Source organism: Catharus ustulatus, chromosome 9 (assembly GCF_009819885.2).
Source record: "Catharus ustulatus isolate bCatUst1 chromosome 9, bCatUst1.pri.v2, whole genome shotgun sequence".
NCBI lineage: Eukaryota > Metazoa > Chordata > Aves > Passeriformes > Turdidae > Catharus > Catharus ustulatus.
In genome coordinates, this window is record NC_046229.1 from 30,420,624 (window position 1) to 30,440,975 (window position 20,352).

At 40.7% G+C, this 20,352-nt stretch overlaps 2 protein-coding genes across 7 annotated transcripts; one reads left to right on the forward strand and one right to left on the reverse strand.

Moving 5' to 3' along the window:
- The first annotated feature begins 9 nt into the window (after positions 1-9).
- Positions 10-2,693, forward strand: METTL18 (methyltransferase like 18). Of its 6 annotated transcripts, XR_004418688.1 has the most exons (3): positions 101-192; positions 495-2,035; positions 2,611-2,693. XR_004418688.1 is itself a non-coding variant. In XM_033067363.1 (2 exons), the coding sequence occupies exon 2, from the start codon at positions 625-627 to the stop codon at positions 1,675-1,677; it is 1,053 nt and encodes a 350-aa protein (XP_032923254.1). In that variant the 5' UTR covers positions 10-52; positions 495-624; the 3' UTR covers positions 1,678-2,693. The 6 variants fall into 6 exon arrangements, 5 of the variants coding, with proteins under 5 accessions (XP_032923254.1, XP_032923250.1, XP_032923252.1 ...); XM_033067363.1 differs by lacking the exon at positions 101-192 and adding an exon at positions 10-52 and having other exon boundaries at positions 495-2,693; XM_033067359.1 differs by having other exon boundaries at positions 495-2,693.
- A 3,224-nt stretch (positions 2,694-5,917) lies between these two features.
- LOC117000493 (14 kDa phosphohistidine phosphatase-like) lies at positions 5,918-9,527 on the reverse strand. Its single transcript, XM_033068143.2, has 3 exons — positions 9,346-9,527; positions 8,393-8,517; positions 5,918-6,104 (listed from the first exon to the last, which is right to left on the reverse strand). The coding sequence occupies exons 1-3, from the start codon at positions 9,473-9,475 to the stop codon at positions 6,012-6,014; spliced, it is 348 nt and encodes a 115-aa protein (XP_032924034.1). The 5' UTR covers positions 9,476-9,527; the 3' UTR covers positions 5,918-6,011.
- Positions 9,528-20,352: the final 10,825 nt, after the last annotated feature.

A 20,352-nucleotide genomic window follows, 5' to 3' on the forward strand; every position in this document is an offset into this window, starting at 1 on the left:
CGGAAGCGGCTCCACGTGGGAGATGCGGGGCCGGCCCGGAGCGGCAGCGCGGGTGGGTGCGGGCACGGCGCAGGGAAAACGGGGTGGGAAACGCTCCCGGAGCTCCGCACCCGGCCTTGGCTTAGCGCCCCTTGAAAGGCTGGGTCTGAAATGCGAGTTTTAGCTGTCCTAATTACCATGCTTGTATCTATGGTATGTGAGATGGGTGACGCTGTCTGTTAATAAACTTAATTAGAGAGCGGGTTCTTTAAATTACTGAATAGTTAGGGTGGGAAGGGAACTCTGGAGATCATTCGGTCCAACCCCCCCCTGCCAAGGCAGCGTCACCCGAGCTGGTGACACAGCGACGCGTCCAGAGGGATTTGGAATGTTTCCAGAGAGGGACACTCTACGACTTCCCGGGGGAGCCTGGTAATGAAAATCAGGATGCTACAATTAGACGGTTTGTGCTGATATTACTGATACATAAAACTATTTACTCTTATTTCCAGCAGCAATTCACCTGGCTCTTGGCAAGACATCTGATACTGCACCAGTGAAACACTGTCCTGCAGCGATACCTACATAAAAAGCTGGCTGTAATAAGTTAAGCTTTTAAAAAACTGTTATTCCTGAATCCTGAAGATGGATTTTCAGTTTAATTTTGCTGTTGATGAAAATGAGAACGGTGAGACAGATGCTGATTTCTTACTGCTGTGCTCTCCAAAAGACAAGCAGGAATCCAGAGAAAAGAGCAGGGAAGCTGCCGATCCTGCAGCAGACTCTAGCCCGAAGCTGGCTGCTGCTAAGCACCAGGATGAGGCAGCTTCGAAGAAAAAACTCTGTGTGAAAGCTGCCAAGGAGCACAGCATTCCCGAAGGTCTCAATAAAGTATTGGAAAATAAAGTCATGGAGACAGTATTGGACCTGTCTTACGTAAAGCTGTCCGTAGTGGAAATGACGTGTTCGGGTGATGCTGACAGCGAAGGCATCGTGTCCAAAAGTGTTTCTTCTCACTCTGATCTCATCCCAGGAGTCTATGAAGGAGGGCTGAAAATTTGGGAATGCACCTTTGATCTCATGGACTACTTTTCCGAGGCTGAAGTAGAATTTACCAACAAGACTGTGCTGGATCTTGGCTGCGGGGCTGGGCTGCTGGGAATTGTTGCTTTGCGGGGTGAAGCTGCCAGAGTGCATTTTCAGGACTACAACAGCACAGTGATTGACCAAATAACTTTACCTAATGTGGTGGCCAATTGTATCAGTGAAGGCAGGAGGATGGGCAGTGGGAAGGACACAAAAGCCAGCAAGCCTCCTTCAAAGAGGCCCAGGAAAGCAGCAGGCTCACCCGATGTGCTCAACAGATGCAGATTTTTTTCTGGAGAGTGGTCTCAAGTCAGCCAGCTCCTGTTAGACAGCAACAAACCCTGCTCAAAGTATGATATAATTGTCACCTCTGAGACCATCTATAATCCTGACTACTACAGTGCTCTGCATGATACACTGGCTCAGCTCTTGGACAGAAATGGCTGTGTGTATTTGGCAAGCAAAGTGCACTATTTTGGAGTCGGTGGTGGTATCTATCTCTTTGAGAAATTCATTGAAGAGAAAAACGTGTTTAGAACCAGGATGGTTAAAACAATTGATCAGGGCCTGCAGCGATGCATTATGGAAATCGCCTTCAAAAATTCCTGTTAAAATTAAACCACTAATCCTCCAAAAATAACTCAAAAATGTTTTAATCCTTATGTCTCTGCTTTTTCCTCTGTAATTCTGGTTTGACAAATTAAGGACGCTGGTTGTGAAATGTTTGACAAATTCTGGTGTCTGAGTAGAAGTGGGGGACTTTTGTGATGTTGACTATGCATAGACTTCTGCTTAAAGCAGCATCTATTTATGATAATTAACATATATAAAGATGAAGCAATCTTTATATTCTTTAAGCAATTGTCTCCAGCCAGGCTTTCACGTTCTCTGTCAGCACCAGAACTGTGCATCACAGGAATGAGATACATGACATGGAAATGACATGCATGACATATTGTGGCTGAATAAGGTAAGTTTAGCATCCAAAATCAGTCAAGGGTTGGGCAGGCTAACTGCAGCAGATTTAGGAAGGGACCACACACCTCTGAGCTCTTCTGCTTTGCCAGCAGAGGGGGATGTGATTGTATTTATCACTCTGTTCTGTGTTCTACCCTGCTGGAGATCTCAGAAATCCAAGTAATATTTCCATGTGTAATGCACACATGACTTATTTAAGCCTTTTAAAGAGTGTCACAATATTAACTATGGTGGTCTGTAAATTTTCACATTCAGATTCTGTCACAGGCTAGGAAAATTTTCAGCAAGGAATTCAAAAAAGCCATGCTGGTTTAGAAGCTGACTTAAACGAATATTCTACACAAGATAAGCTCCTGCTACCAACCAATAAGCCTACAAATGAAATACTGGGGAATGATAGAACTGAGCTTGAGGAGACAATTGGGAAAGGAGATAAACTGTGCTATTACAGGAGTTTTATAGATTGCTGTATTATTTTAACAAAACTTTTCCAGAAATTAATTGCCCCATTTTCAAAACTTGCTGGGGGTACTAGTGAACATCCACACCTCTTCAATCTTTCCACAGGACAGAAAGCACTCAGAAAAGCCTGCAATACAAGGCACTTTCCTAGGCTGAAGATAGTAATGTTGCTGAAGAAATTGCCTTACCAAAAATTCAAACAAACCTCCAAAGAACTACAAAACCTGGTCTTGAGCACTCATTGTCACTGGCAATTCAAACAAAAAAAAGATAAATCCATTGCATGTTTTGCCTTGGCCAAAACCAAACAGAAAGCTGTTAGGCACTGTTGTCATCATGGACTGCTTTAACAGGTGCCCTTGCCTGGATAAACTTGGAGACAGTGACCACTGCAGTAACAGGATGCAAGGATATTCAGTGTACAGCAGAAGGACTAATAGTCTGAGGGGATGGAAAGAAACTTAGTACAGCAGTGATCTAAGAGTTTCCACCACTGAAGATGCTGAAAGTCAATCCCAAGGTTCCTATTTTGAACCTGCTGCCATTAAGATAGAGCTGTAAAGGATTTCCTGTACTTGACAGAAGAGCCTTCACTACTGTTTCAGACTATTTTAAAGGGATGTTTTGAAAACTACTGAATTTTGCCTCTCATAGGATAGGAGAGAGGAAGAAAGTCAGTTTTGCCATGACTGCCACGGTGCTTTGGAATTTTTCTGACTCTGAAACTTAATGATGATAACTGCTGACTACAGACTGAGGAACAAAAAAGAGTTTTAGCTTTGGCAAATCAAGAAGGTAGTTAACAGCTCTTTTTTCTTCCTGTCAGAACAGAGAAGCTGGAAACAAATGGGTTACTATTTGTCATTTTTCAAACTCAATCCTAAGATAAATCCTGGCTTGCACTGAATAGGTTCTACACCTGCTAGTCCAGTGTAGTTCCAGAGAACCATACCTGAAGTAATAAGAAATGTTGACCACTATGACAAAGAATATGGTTAGGAACAAGAACCTTGTGTAATTTTGGATGAATAAATGAAGAAGATACTTAAAATCTTCTACTGTAATATTTAATCTTGATAGTATTCCACTATCAAACTCACCATCTTTGGTTTAATTACTGTGCCTTCACTCAGTATTTGGCAAAAAACATAGTTGGTTTTGAGCAAATATAAAATCAGAATTTTTAGGATTTCAAGGGAAGAATGGCAGAGCCACAATCTTACAGTGATTGCACACCTGCAAAACAAATAACCCCCCCCCACTATAATTAGCTTTTTCTCAGGTGAAATCAGCACAATTAGCATTGGGATTTCCATATTCTAGATGAGTTCTGTTCTTAGAATTCAGCAGGTACATCTGGGAGGAAACAGAATTCAATACTTAGTTTTGTAGGTTGTTGATGTTTCAACATCAGTAATTAGACAATACTAATTATTATAATACTAATTTCTCTCACCTACATTAGGGCTTGCTGTACCTCAGAAATCCTCACCACCCCAGTGACCAGTGTCCTGCTCCTCTTCAAAAACTGGAATAGAAGAAAATGAACTTTTCACTCCTTTGAAACACTTGTCCCTATTACTTAATGACCAGGGAAAGTAAATTGCCCCAAATGACACTGCACTAAAAAAATTAGCTGGGAGGTCCCTCAAAGTGTTGGGTTTTTTTTGATGACACATTAAAATCTTTCTTCTGTTAAGAATTAAAAGGTAGAGATCAGCTGGTAATTTGATTTTGAACAGCTCACTCCAAATCATCGTTTTTCTCCCCTCACATTTTGAACACGTCATTACAATAATAAGTCCGGTCTAAATTATGTCTTTCCTGTAAGTATTGTGGAAACAAAGATTAAAATCACTCATTAAATACCTCAGGAAACTCAATTGAAAGGCTTGTTTGTTTTAACACAGCTATCCAAACTGATGACTTCCATTTGAAGACTATCTGCCAGTTTTGGGAAATGAGGCTATTTAAAACTCAGGTTTCCATACTGGCAACTACTAAAGCTTAGGGGGAAAAAAAGCCCATGATAATGGAACTGGGAAGTGTTAATTTGCAGGTTACTGACATGTGAGCTATTCTTGGTTATCAGGCACACAAGCATTATATCATGCTCTGAAATCAAAATCTTGTTCAGTAAAAATCAATCCTGCAATCATTACCACGGTATTTCAAGTGCAGCCAGACAACCATTGCACGAGAACTCAAAGAGAAGCACAAAGAGCAGATGCAAAAGCAGGCAAGGGTGCTGGAGGGGAAGATCCAGCCTGCAAGTGGGGGAAATCTGGTGCCAAGCAAGAGACCTGTAGCACCAGGTTCAGGAGATTCTGCTCTGAGATTATTGGAACTCTTCTGATGAAGACTAGACTGAAAGGTCTGAGGATGAGAAGAGAAAATTCCTCTTTACCCAACCAAAACAAAGCCACAGAAAGGTGACTTAAGATGGATCACAACTCTTAAAAAGGGAATAATCAGGACTTTTGGTGATAGAAACTGGCCAAGTCTCACAGATTTCCTGTTTTGTACTGTCTGAAAAATGCTGAAAAAAAAGCTTCCCTATACCACCAGATACTGCTGAATAAGTGCAGTAGGAACCACAGCAAAGGGAAGAACTGGAACTTGTATACAAATACCTCTTGAAGTCAGCAAGCCTTCAAGACAGCAAGTCAAGAAATCCACAAATGAATTAAATGAAAACTATCATGGAACAATAAAAAGTGAAAACTATAGCAAGTAATTTCACAACAAACAAAAGGGAATATCCTGCCACGACAGGGGGGGGATGTTAGCTAATTCACACACTGCCTAGGTGTACTGAGGAGGTAGTTTACTATGGCATAATTATTGCTAGGAAAAAAAAGAAAAAAAAGCATTATTCAAATTCAAATCAAAGCAGTCCAGGGGAATCAGAATGAAAGAGGCATTGGCAGAATTTTACTGGGAAAAGGGAAAATTCTAACAGGAAAGTCAAATATTTTGGTCATTACTTCTGCAGAATACTAGATTTTCAAATCACTGAGAAAATCAAAGATTTGGATTGTTGATGAAGAACTGTAACAGTCAACCCCACCCTCCACACCAATTTTTTTTTTAAAAAAGAAATATGAAAAGCCTAAAAATTAATAGAAAAATAAATTTAAAACAGTGATCAAAAGACCAGTGAACAGGCTTGGTCCAGGGGTGTTTGAAGTCGATGGTAAATCCTTAGGAATCCTGCAATAGATCAGTGAAATGGGACTGGATGAAAACAAATTAGAGGTAAGATGGTGTGGGAGTGTTTAACTAAAGGGCACATCAAAAGGAAAAAGGGTTAGATCTTCAGATTCTGCACAAAGGAATGATCTAAAAAATGAGATATATCTGAGGAGCACTAACCGTATTATAGACTATGGCAGAGTCCAGCTACTCCAGATTTATGGTTACATACATAGAACACACATTCAGTTTTATTGATCAGAGTACAGCTCACAGTTACCAGGCTGGAACTGCTCGTTGTGTGCACAAGTTTAATTCTTGTCATCTGACCATGTAATTTCATAATCTGTGTACTCTTTCTTCAGTATCTCTACAGTCACTGAGTGATCTGCTTTTCCATAGCCCTGCAAGACAGAACAGATTAGACAAAGTCTTCAGAACCATTCAGTTCATATCAAACAAGTTGTTCACATGCAAATCAGATACAAGTTCAAGAGAAGTTACTCTTGCAGTATCATGTTTTATTTTTCTATTATCCTCTCCAAATCCCCTTCCTGCTCCCCCAAAATCAAGTTCTAGAAAACAAATGAGATGGGTTCAAATAGGGAATGCATTTTCCACACAATTTATCCAGCAGAAAGCTTGTTTTAAAATGTTCCCAACCCATCAACCACTGTGTTTATGGGATGTTCCTTTAAACCACAGAGATTGCATTGACCCACTTTAATGTGTGAGCATACAAACAGCTGATTTGGCTCAGCTGAAGGGAAAAGGAATAAGCAAACAAGTGTGAGCACTATTCTGGCCTCTAAAGAAATTACAGTCTTCATGTTTTATTTATTTCCCATCTTGCCTTAGCTGATTATAGCACAATTTTAAGTATGTGTGGTTTTCAGCTATTGCAACTCCGGGTAAGGTCAGATGACCCATGTGATTTCTACCCTCATTTAAAAACCACTGGTCACAGTGTTACTCTCTCACTGAAATTTAAGGCTGTCATGGCCAAAGTGGCCTTTCCATTATTGTCTTAGATGATCAGAGTTATCTTGATTTCTAACTTCAGAACTACACATAACAGTGCAGCATACTGACAGAAATCTCTGATTTACAGGTAATTTTTTCTCCATAATATTTCACATGAAAGTTTACTTAGAAGACAGAAAAAAAGAGCCCAAGTTTATATTATCAAACAAAACATACTCTTACTCATCGGTGACGGCCCCAAAGAGGAAAAGCTTAAATAAACAAGCATTTAAACTGAAAAGGTTAAAGTTGATGCATTATAAAATGCAAGCTTTTAAAAAATAACAGATAATATAGTTATGTCAGTTGGAAAGCAACAGATCCATGGCTCACTCTTGCCTTGGCACCCACTTGGAAGGCCCCATCCAGCCTTAAAATTAGCAGGGCTTAAAAAGAAGTTAATAACTATTTCTCTGGTTTCTTCAAACATCAAGATAGTTCTGTTTCAGACTCTGACAACAAACCTTCAAGCCAAAAGGATCATTAAATCAATATAATGAATATTTTGACTTCTAACCTTCTGGGACTGAGGTAATCTGAACCTCAGGGTCTCTACCTGACAGAAGCCCTCATGGCAATAAAACTCTGCTTTTACCTGATGCTCCTGTGTGAGCACCAAGGCACCAAAGGCTGAGAATAAAGTATATTTTTCAGACTGCAAGAGTTGACCACTGCCTCTAACACTTAATTTGGCAGCTAGATTAACAATACAGGTGTCACATCTCATCTAAAAATGCAAGCATGGTGAACACCAACCATCAGAAGAATTTAGTGTAATAAGCATTACACACTGCCTTCCCACTTCACACAAATTCTAAGGAGGTTTTTTTTCCTTCTTATGATTCCAGAATCATCTTGGAATAAAAGCAGCACTAACAGAATTGGTAGGTCTGTTTAAAAACATTTAACACCTTCAAGGCCCAGCATTCATTGCTCAAAGGTAAGCAGATTTGAATTAACCCTCACTTTCTATAGAAAATTAAATGAACTTAACAGAACTATTTTCTTCTTGTCTCCTTTAGAAGCCTAGAAGCTTTACTCAGTTATTACTACAGAAGCAGCTACACTTCATCACTGAGCAATACCACAAAAAGACTACAGCACATTCTCTAAATTAGAGAAATTCAGAGTATTTACTGAGTCTTTCCCGAAGAAAACCAATTTAAACAGAATAAGAGGTAACAAAAATGCTACTTTTATTCCTACAAAATACATTATTACATTTTCCCCTACTAAAAATTCACCACACCTAAACTGTATCTGCTTTTCTCACCCAACATACACATACACAGAACAACATTCACAATTTAGCTGGTGACTACCAACCAACATTTTTATTGGCAGATGAAGACCATACAATAGCTGGATCCAGCCCCTGTGGCTACAAATGTGCTCCAGCAGTAAAACTAAAAGATTCTGAGTCGAGATGCCAACTTCCATTTTTAGTCTTAATTCTAACTTAACCAAATGTTGAGTAATAGCAGCTTTATCTTTTTGGTCTCCTGCCCCAAAACTACTGTTTTTCTAATCTATATCAAGCAAGCCAGGCAAGTTTTCCAGTTAATGTTTAAAATGTGATATAAATTACCAAAAGCTATTATGCAATTAACCAAAAACCCCAGAGCATCAGAGACACAAACATATGAAGAAAAATGAGAGATGCACTTACTGTTGAGAGCCCAAATACCCTGATTTTCTTGTCTTTGCTATTATGTTCAATTTTCCCTCCTCCAAGGCACTTGCATTCATATCCCAGCTTTTCCATCTCGGGGTTTACTTTTTCAAATATATGATCTGCACAAGAAGAGAGCCATTAGAACAGGAACTAGGCATTACACAGTCTAGAAATCGTTTTTAATTACTTTCTTATTCCATCTACAAGAGAGAAGGTTTCTCTTCAGAGACATAGAAAAGCTGCAGTTAAAGCCCTTTAGTTTTTACTTAGTTAGCATATATTGTTCTCCAAAATAAAGCTGATTCTGTCAGCAAAAATAATCCATAAACACCACAGTTTTATGTCCAAAAAGGAGACAAAGACCTGTAAGTTTATTCAAATGAAGAGAGAAATCGTGGGCATTTCCCCTGGGGTCTCTCACATTGTTAAGAGCACACAGCCTCCTTTTTATCCAAATTTCCCGGCTGTATTTCCCTCTTTCCACTTGGCTGAGGTACTTGGGAGGTACCGACTTCCCAATCGCCGAATCCCCTTTCTAACGTGCACTCCCCTCCTTTTATATTTTTTTTCCTCGTGTCTCTGGCCTTTTACTGTAAATCCAGGGATTTATCTCCGCCTGTGTCCATCAGTGGCATTCCTATGGGTTTTATGGTTCCCCCTCCACTGCTTCTTTCACCTCTCATTATCTGGCCTCACCCACCGGGCCCTCAGCTTGTTTGTGAAGACACCTCCTCATCCCTTTCAGCCGGGCTCACAAATAACACCTGACAGATATATTGAACCCCAGTTCAAACACATGAACCCCCAGTGTCCATCCGGCACGGGGGACTGCACAAAGTGCGGAAAAGAGGATTTCTGAGCTATCCGCCTCAGACCCGCCGGGTGGGAGCAGAGCCCGCCCCGGCCGCTGCCCGCTCGCCCCCGCGCCCCGCGGGCTGCCCACGCACTGTGGAACTCGGCCGCCTTGGTGCCCCGCACGATGTCCCGCTGCTCGGCGCCGCCCGGGCGCTGCAGCCGCACCAGGATGTACTTGAAGGTGCCCTCAGGGTCGATCTCCACGTCCCTCACGGCCGCCATGGCGCCCGCCCCGCCCCCGCGCCGGCAGCGCCATGGCAGCCGTGAGGGGACAGGCGGGAGCGGCCGATAAAATATGTCGAGTTATAGGGTTTGGTCGAGCAAAGAATCGCTTCTATAAATTGCTCGTGCTTTGGTAACCATATACAGCCTTACAAATAGCGGCACAGCATCTGCTTAAAAAGAAGTAAATGGCTGTTTCTCTGGTTTCAGTAAAACATCAAGGTGGTTCTGTTACCGAGTCAAGAGAAGCATTAAACAATATAATTAATGTTTTGACTTCTGGCTTTCTGGGACTGAGGTAATCTGAGTCTAAGGGTCTCTACCTGACAGAAGCCCTCATGGCAATAAAACTCTGCTTTTGCCTGATTCTCCTGTGTGAGCATCAAGGCACTGAAAACAGAGCAATGAAGTATTTTGCTTAGACTACAAGAGCAGGAGTTGACCAAAGTCTCTAACACGAAATGCCCTTCAGGGAGCTCTGCTCCTGTATCCCTCCCTTTGCAATTCTGGGATTTTATCCACTCGTCCTCAAGCTGGGACTTAGTAGGGCCAAGGCAAAGCGAGGTGTTTATTCGAAGAAGAGGGCCACAGGGAGCTCTGACAGCCAATATTCCATACGTTTTGTTTTACTGGAGCTGAATAAGAAATCCAAGTCTAGCTCGTGGTTGCCTTATTTTATAGATTCACCTGACAGTTTAGGCAAGCCTCAGACAAATTGATTGTACAGTCACAGATGTGTAGAATGAATAATTTCATGGAATCACTGAGTGGTTTAGGTTGAAAGAAACTTTAAAGATCATTTATTCCTAACCCCTGCTATGGGCAGGGACACCTTGCACCATCGCAGATTGCTCCAAGCCCCATCCAACTTGATCCTGAACACTTCCAGGGATGGGACATCCATAGCATCTCTGGGCAACCAGAGTCTCACCACCCTCAGAGTGAAGAACTTCTTCCCCATATCCACTCTAAACCTATTTTCTTTCAGTTTAAAGCCACCCTCCCTTGTTACCACTTCACTGAAGACGAAATCCATAATATTCACCAAAGCAAAAATAATTGTTTTCAAGCAGTGCTAAAGTAAGAGTATGGTCTTGTATCAAGTGTTTACTCCAAAATAAGGAAAAAATATTTTAAAGACTATATTATTTTTAAAAACTTCAAAACGTCTGGTACTTCAACATAACTACATCTTTAAGTTATGTGGTAGATCACTTCTAACGGACCTATTTTATTCTTTTCATACATACAAAAATTAAGTTATTGTTGAAATTAATTTCTCCATCAATAATAGTTTAAAAAAATCTAAAACTAGTACTTGAACACTTCCTCTGGATACACAAACAAAATGCTATATAAAGTAAGATAAAATGAAAAACATTAGTAAAACAGAGGAAGAGTACATATAATCTAAACATAGTATTTAGAGATACTACAAAGGTACATGTAAATTTGTGGTTAGTTAGGCTATTTTGAGAATTGCTGTACCAACTAAAGTTGCTTCCTGAGCTACTTTATTAACTAGAATAAATGTTAATTTTAAAAATTCAAGCATTTTGTTTTTTCAGAGACCATTGTTAATTACCTTGTCTGTACACAGAGCAAACCTGGGAGGAAAAAACCCCCAAACCCTAAATCCACACTAACTAAATTTTAAGGGGGGAAGAGGTGTGAAGGGCTTTAAGTAGAAGCCAAGCCTCCTGCCTCAGCTGTTTGGGATCTTCAGGGCAGGCAGAGAAAGTGATAAAATCCCTTGTGATAAAAGTGCCCAGTTAGGCTAAGGAGGCTTAGAGAGTCTTGTGGCGTTGGGGTGGTTGCTTTGTGTAGCAGTAAGGGTCTGCAGGATTCGTGCTTCGTTTCCAGTAATTTGGGAAGGTCTGCTTTTGTTGTGGTGGGTTTTGTGCATTTAGCTTATTCCTTGGTTACTTTGTTTACCAGTCTGCCGAAATATCTCATGTTCTGATTTATCCTGTGTTAACAAAGCGTTGTGGAAGTTGTTTGTTTGTACAAACTCCCTTTTTTTCTTTTTCAGTGGAACGGTTTCCTTCATTTCCTCAAGCACAGAAGTCTGTTGCGTGGCTGTGAAAACCGTTATTGCCTATTTCAGTTATGATGCATGGCAGGAACTAGCAACAAACAATAGTGGTAAGGATGGCAAAGGAAATACTTGTGGCATACCTTAGAAGCTAAACTCGAAAGGAATTTGCTATCAATGAGGAGAACAAGCATCAGACTACACCCAACATGAGTTTGAGCACTTTGTGACTTAGTAATAGTCCCAGCAGAGTTTTGTCTTGTATTATTTAATGTTTTTCCCTTCCCAAGCACCCATCTTATCCACGATTTCACAATTATAAGCCGCACCATTTTGACTAAAATTTTGGTCCGAACCCACAGTGCGGCTTATAATCAGGTGCGGCTTATATATGGACAAAGAACGAAAAGTTGCTGTTTTAGTTTGGAGGACAGGTGTCTGCTGAGAAAGGCAGGAGCTTCTCTTTGAAATGGAGAATATGAACCCCCTCCCTCCAAATTATTGTAATTTTGAAATCAAGGGGTTTTCAGGCAAAGGTATGGGAATTAGGAATAACAGTTCTTTTCTAGGGAAATTAAAATAGAAATACAGTACTACAAAGAAACAAACTCCAAACCCTGACAAAGACAAAGACAAACTGACACCCCGTCAGGCAGGGTGTCGGTAGCAGTCCCATTCCATGGTGGCTGCATCCTCCTGCAGTGACAGATGTGGCTCAGTTGGAGCAGTGCTCCTGTAGAAGGTGCAATTTCCCTCTGGAGGTCCAGTGGTGATGTGGAGAAATCCGGTTTTCCTCTGGAGTCCAGTGGAGAAAGGGGCTCCCTTAGTGTCCCAAAACCTCTGTTTTTATCTTGGTAAGAAATGTTGGGCTCTTCCCCCTGGCTGGAGCAACTTTCAATGGGATGCAGTAATTTTATCAGTCCCACAGTGGGACTCAATGGCCATGAGCAGAAAATGACTCCCTGGAGGAAGGATGGGTTGTGAAAAGATAAAGAACAATGCCCTGCCTGGTTTCAATGGATGGCCCATTAGCAGATTATCTGCCATTGAGATAAGGATCACTGACCCCACCCTCAACAGCTGGTGATAGAACAGATACCTTTTATCACACTCTGTATTTTAATGTGGGGCTTATACTCAGGTGCGGCTTATGTGTGGACAAAGAATTAAAAGTTGCCGACACCTGGAAGCGCAGCTTATACTCAGTGCGTCTTATAATCGTGAAATTACTGTAGTTTCCAATGCCGTGCCCAGGTATGGGAGCTTCCTGTCGGCTTTTAGGCTGCAGACAAAAATTCCCCGCTGCTGGTGGGAATTGTTGGTGCGTCACTTTGTGGGCCTCAGGGGTACAGAGAGGATGGCATGGGGTGACAGGGGTCTTCAACCAGACACAGCCTGTCCCCAACAAACCTGCGCGGAGGGACTTTCCTTTTGTTGTGGGCTTCCTCATCCCAACCTGGGGCAGGGAGCTTGGGACTATTCTCTGAAATAATTAAGGGGTTTTTTATTTATTTGGTCAAGTGACATCTTGTCTCTTTGTAGTGGAGTCCTAAAAAACAACGTTTGGGTCTTGTTTTGCAGGATTTGGACTGTGCCCAAATGACTAAAATGGCTCTGTTTATGTCCTTCCTATCATCAGGTCCTGTGAGCCAGGAGTATCCTAATGCCAAAACGTCTTCATTTATTTAGTAACTTAAATGCTTAAATGGCAAGTAACTAGAAAAGTAATATTATTATTTTGCAAAGCTGTTAACTATACACTGTGCTGCAGTGAAGCTCAACATGAGATTCTCTCAAGCCATTGGATCAACCTAGGCTACTAGAGTCAGGAAAAGGGAAGCAATCACTTTGAACTCCAGGTGTATAAATTCTCCTTTTATTGAGCTCTCTGACAGAGAGCACAAGATGTAAGGATACATTTAGCCCATGCTTGTATTACAGGAAAATATTAAGGAAAGGCTTTTGAAGTAGGTGCTTTCCATTTCATGTAACCCTCACACAACAGAGAAAATAAAATGAAGGCTAATGTTTAGCTGTACTTGCAAATTTAGTTTTTATTCCAGAGCAGGAGTACCCCTGGGGGTGATCAGAAGAATGCATAATACACCTGTGCAAAGGAAATGCACTGTTGAAAATTCTGCCATGGACATCAAAGATCACAGGTGTTCTTTGCTGCTTGGCCCATTCAATTTGATGGGATTTAATAAAGATTCTTCTTCTACAGCTGTTGATTAGCAGCTCCTCAGATTAGCAAAGAGGTCAGAACAAAAGCAGGATAATGACATTATCTCTGTTGGGATTAACATCTTTGGCATCTGTGCATTTATCGTTCGGGAGGCAGAGGCTTGGTTTGTGTGCTGAAGTTTAGGAATCCAGGCCAACTTCCAGCATGCTGGAGTGTGAAGGGACTCTTTTGGGCCCCTCATATCTTGCTTTCATAAATAATGATCCCTTTCAGAAACTGAACAAGATCTGGGGAAAACCAGGTTTTGTTCTGCTCCTCATAGAAGGCAGTTTTATATATTTTTTTATCCATTTGGGTTTTTGTACCAGCTGTACCTGTTTATATACCGCTGTTAAAAATTCTGAGCACCTTCTTCACTTTTCTGAGCCTTCCTAGCTGCTTCCTCTTCCTCAGGCTTAAACACAAATTTCTAATAGGCTCTTGGAGAGATATTTCTTTAGAATGGACCTCATGGCATGTATCTATTCCTGGACTTTCCTCCCAGGAGGTGTCATTCTTCTGTCTTTACTTCTGAATGACCATGAAATCACCTGCCTGTCACAGGATTGTTAATGTTTGAAGTGAGAGAACACAGGACATGCCCAGAATCCCCTCATTCAATGAAACAGCTCTCTAGGTTTGTTTCCAGGGCTCTGCTGTCCTTTGGTTGTCCTTCCCTGCTCTTGGTGTCCGTGCCTTGCACCATATGTTGGGGGCATGATGGAAGCAGTGTGCAGGTGATGATTCTCGAGGCCCAGCTGTTCCTTTGTGGTCTGCAGAGACAAACAGTGTGAATGAGTTGTTTAATCGATCAGAGTTCATTTAGGTGGGATATGTGACATCCTGAGTATCAGGATGGGCCTTTCAGCTGCTTTTCTTCAGGATAAGCTCACACATTTGCATTCTTGGAGTAGAGATATGAGGGGTTTTTGATTGGTAGATTTAGGGCTGGAGGCACTCAGCAGGGAAACCTTGCCCTTCCTTTGTCATGGTGTTGGGATTGCAGCTCCTAAGAAAAAATCAGAATGAAGATGATGGATGGGGAGTGTAATGGTATGAAGTCTTACTAGAATAATTCTGGATATAAATTAAAGTTATGTCCTTTGACTTAACCTTTGGATAAACCTTTGTCTGTCTTTGACTCTAGAGGGTATGGAGCAACTGGACTCCTAGTTTACTTTTCTTCAGGTGGGCATAAATCTGGATGTTTCATTTTATTTTGAGACTAGGGTAGCTTCCCCACTGTATTTATGTACCCCTATTGGGGGGATTTTGATTTACTGAACTCTTAACTGCCTGAAGTAAGAGTGTTGTATGCAGGTCCAGTATTATTTTATAGCTGGTAAATGGCAATTCCTTCTCTTCCTGCTGATAAAATATCTGTTATGAAATATCTGTTTGATTCTGTGGGCCAAATAACCAAACTCTGTTACTGATTGCAGTCATGTGACTACAAATAATGAGTAAATGCCTATTGATAAACGAGAGGAAAAAACCACAACTAGTATGCACCAGGAAGGATAAATACAGGATCACAGAATCAATCATTTGTTTGGAAAAGCCTGCTAAGATCAGAATCCAAATAGAAATCTAACACTGCCAAATTCACCACTGAATATATTTGTATATTTAGGTGTCCCTAAGCATCAAAATATCTCCACCACTTCTCTGGGCTTGCTCTTCCAGGGCTTGACAACCCTTTTACATGAAGGGTTATTAATAGGGTCTGTGGGGTGGGGTACATGATCAGCACTTGAGAAAATTCACTTTGTGGATTGCTTTTTAGGCTCAAACAAAGAAGTGCAACAATTTCTGGATAAGTGACAGATCATCCTTCCTGGTGAGTCAAGAAATTGAAAAGTATTGGAAGTGTGAAATCTTTGCCAGAAAAGTTAAAGTATTGTTTTCAAGCCCCGGAAATAAGGGAAGTCCTAATTTTCTTGGTACCAGTTAACTGGAACTTAAAAAAGCTTTGTGGTGCCAGTTTGTTGGGGTTTTCTTGTCTGGGAAATGATAAAATTAAGTAATTGCTTTCATCGTTAGTGATGAGTTCTTTGTTCTTGAAACAACAATTGTATGCAGCAATTAAAGTAGACTTCACTAATGATCTTGCTGTTCTAAAAAGTAATTACTTATCCAGCTGATGGAAATAAATTTCTTTCTCTGAGTAATTCACAGATGGTATACTTGTGGCAAAAAAAGCTCCTGGAAGAGTCCTTAATCAAGATCTTCTGTTCTCTCATGGTCTGTTGACTGAAAAAAATCATGAATGGTATGAATGATACATTTTGATGGCTGTTCTTGGACTGGTTTTACTTCTCAGTGCTGTGCAGTTGTTCCTTGTGCTTTGGTCTTCTGCCTTGAAGATTTCAGATAGCCAGTGGCAAGTTCTCATTTCAAAGAATTCCAGTAGTTTTGGGGATGGACCTTACATGATTGTTACATTTGTTATAATGAATGTTGTGTTTAATGATTGCTCTTGACTGCTGCTGTTAAATACTGTGTCCATTGATGTACAGAAATGATGTAACTGAAGCTGAATTTGAGCACTGAAGAGAACAGTCCTGAAGCTTGGAATTCCTAAACTCATGGTAAAATGCATTAGTAAGGAAGTGAAGCTGCTGCATCTTCCTTTTTGTAGCCTCTTCATCCTGATTCAGCAAATGAAGAATGGTGGGTCATGACAGCACTCCAGTGCTGCTGATAAGCTCCCATGCTCTCTGGTAAGTCAAAACAATATTTTATTGGAAGAGAGCTTGGCAGAAGCTATGCAAAGAATCTGCAAAACAAATGGTGACCAGGTATCTCATGATGACCACTTTTACAGTCTCAACCACCTACTTCATCTCCTAATCCTGAAGCTTTCTCTCACTCCTCTCACTTGCCAAAAGCTGTAACTGTTCTGTTCCTCAGAGCCAGAATCCCCTGTGAGTGTCACCTCTGGGACATCTCCCCTGCTGAGACCTTGTGGCTGTGGAACAGAGCTGGACAGTAAATGAACAGTCAATGCATGCATTATATACTTATTCTTCCTATATGTACATGAAGGGTGACAAGGCTCCAAGAGCTTCTCTGCCATGGTTTCCAACAGTGGAACTAGAAATAATAAAATTCTACATGGGATCAGTTCTACCTGCAACTGCAGGCAGCCCATGTGTGGTGTGAAGGCCAGTCCTGCTTTTATCTTAGCTCGAGGTGTGAGTTGTTGTTTCCTCTCCTCCTTGGCTCTGTTTCATGTTTCAATTCTCTGAATCATACCTGGCCAGTGCAAGTGACCCCCAGGCTCAGGTTAGATTCTTCAAAGTATATTTTTGCCTCTTTGGAGGAAATTGAGCACTATGAGTCACATCAGAATTCCCGAAATGAGAAGTGGAGATAAGATTTTCTGACTCCTGGGGTTCCACTCCAGACAGAGTGGAGACTGCCTTAGGCAGCCTTGAGAAATTCCAGCGTCTTTGTAGCAGTTGCATTGCCTACCTTATTCACACTTAATCAAACACAGAGGCTGAGGGATGAGTATGTTTTTGGAAATTATCTTTTCTTCCCATCTGGACCTCAGGGAAAATTTGTGCCTTAAACCCTTTGTCTCTTAATTTCTAAAGAATTAAGTGTTGCAAGCTCCTCTCCAAACAGGAAACACCTTCACTACTGGCACAAGAACTCCTTTTCCCCCCTCAAGGCTGGCTAAATCTCTTACTTTTCCTCTCCTAGTGAGTATTACTGTGGGTGAAGCTGGAGGTTTTTCCATTATTTCAAAATTTCAAGTGGTTCTATGACACTTTGCTGTGGGATCCATGTCTGTTATACAAAGCACTTAGAAATAAATACTTACCAAGTGTTTTAATTTAGGAATGACAAAAATATCTTCCAGTAGAGAGAGATGAAACTGGATTATTCAGAGGCACTTAAAGCTCTGTTTTTGTCTGTTGATATGTAATTGCAGATGCAGTCTTCTAGATGAAGAACCAGTCTTTAAAAAAAGATGTGGGAAATTAATCTCTGTCTTTTTCTATATGTACAAATATACATCTATATACTCTGTTCACCTGGGATCCCACCACGTTTTGTGTTTCTCCTGGTTTTGTGATTTCTTCAAGTTCAACAGAAGTTCCACTGCATTAAATTTTCTTGAGATACTGATAAAGATACTGAAAAAATGTTTCTCAAGCCCAAACTTACAAATTTCCAACAGAAAGGCAGACTCTACAAAACCCCTGCTTTAGCAATTAATGGCCTCTTTGGAAAATTTTCAATTAAAACTTTGTCACTAAAAATCAATCCAGCACAACTTGTTATGCATCAAGTGGATGTGGAACATTGTTGATCACTTGCCTCTTAAGTACTCTAAAACACCTTTTGGGTTTAGAAGGTTGTAAAGATTTCTTTCCTCCATCCCCCTTTTTTACAGTGGGGTGGGAATAAAACAGTTCTCTTGGACAGATAGGGGTCTTTGAAAAACTGCCCTTTGTGTAGTGGTTCCATCCCTTGTGTGCTCATTTAATGGTGATTTTAGATAAGCTTTCACTTGTTTCCTCATAAGAATGTCTCATGGGATGATATTAAAAATCTTAATTAACAAACCATAGTGCACTATTGTTTCTTTATTACTGACACAGCCTTGAGGCACAAGCCAGGTTGATCTGCCAGGAACAGTTCAATCCTATCAATGTCAACTGTTCTTGACATCTTAGCAGCCTTCTGCTGATTTTTCAGTGGTTTTCTTTAACATTTTTCAATGTTCTAGCATCTTTTCTAGGTGCTCACATGAAAGGCCTGGCTTCTAATTACCTTGATCTTCTTTTCTGAGATAGAGAGAGGCAATATTTGCTTTTTGTCCACTGTGTTACACCTTTTTTCTCATATTTTCAAAGTTAATTACTGAAGGTTTGGATCTTTGAACTGTAGCTTGATTGGTTGTAACCAACCTAAACAGTCTTCACTCCATAATCTGACCTGTTCTCTTTTCCCAATGCATGGCACTACTGCAGTGAATATTAACTTTCCTTTATACAGAAAGAAATGACATTTGACATATCCTCTGTCAATTGCTGTCCTTTAAATAGCAGACCTGGCTGGATTTTGTTGTTTTTATGGCCCTTTCTTACCCTTTATGTCTCATAGTGGCCTCTTAAGTGAATCTTCCAGCTGGAAAATTAGTTGTGGCCACATTATTGTCAATACACCTCTGTTTGTAAGGGAAAAGAGGTGATCTGGAGTGTTCCCTATAGAAAGCTGGGCTTTCACTTCTGCAAATGAAAATCTGGAGAGTATAGGAACAAGAAGTGTTCAGCATTTCTAAAAATTTGTCTTTAGAGTCTCCTTTTTTCTGGCAGAGAGGAATTGTATTAATTTTAAGCAACTATATCTGTGCTTGTGTAGCAACAACTTCATCCAGCTCTGTAGAGCACAAGAAATGAGGATCTTACATTCCCAAATTAATTGGCAAAACAGTAAAAAAGCAGGAATGTGAAATAACTTTGAGAAGAGAATAAATAAGTAATACAGAAAGCAGGTAAGGTCAGGCCACGTGGCATTTTTAGCTTGATTATCTCCAGTTCAACCTAAGTATCTGTATCACAGGTATTTTTCCTGAAATGTATATGAAGTTTAGCCTTCAACATGAGCTTCAGCTCATAGGAATCCCAGTCCCCCTGAAGTTTTTAAATGCCTTTGACTTTTAATAATGAGGTTTTAACCTCTGTTGTGGGGTTTTGAGTATGATTTTCAGGCTTTCTTTTTTCCCTGAAAATGCTACCTTCATCTTCCAGTACATTACAGTGGAATAAGAATATATAATAAGAATACAATCAGTGGATAGCATAGAATTCCCTGGGAAAAACCAAAAAGAGCCCCATGCCAGTGATGCACAAGGGAATACAGCCAACAAAAAGAAGCAGTCTTTTTTTAGGCTGGAGTTTTTACAAGCATATTGCTTGTAGGCTTTGGTGTTTTATTATTTTTTGTAGGGCTTTCTTTATCTGCTGTAGACAAGAGGTCTCAGACAGCCCCTGCAAAGGAAGACTTCTGTAAACTATGAAATAAGCTCTTCCTTCCTCCGGAGATTCCATTGGCAAAGGAATTCTGATAAAGTTTTCTCAGAGCTTTCTTCAGAGTTTCTGCCATGACAAGGGTGAGCGCTTACCAGTAGGAAGCTCATTAAATGGCTTGGAAAAGGGAATCTCCAGGAAAAGGCGTAGCATTTTCTGCCTCTTGGTGCCTGAGGGCATAAAAACTGTCCTGAAGTTGGCTATAAATTTTCTGTGCATCCAGTAAGAACAGCTGACCAATGTTTTAGGAAGAAAAAAAAAAACAAAAAAAGCCACAACAAAACCTTGCATTATCAAGACATTAGTGTGTAGTAGAATAATGTTTACAGAACCCCAGTGAAATTAGGCCCTGCTGCATAATGTGATTATTATAATGTGGTAAAGCCTCCCAACAGAGAAGGGGTGGCAAACAGGAAGAGTTTTCATTCCCAGTTTGGGGCTAAATAAACAGCAGTCCTGACCTGATGCTTCCTGGAAGCCTCAGGGAGCCTGGTTCTTCTAAGCAAGGCTTGCCCAGGCCAGCCAAAAGCTAACCTCAGCTGTCCAGAGTTTCTTGATTGTCCATTTGTGT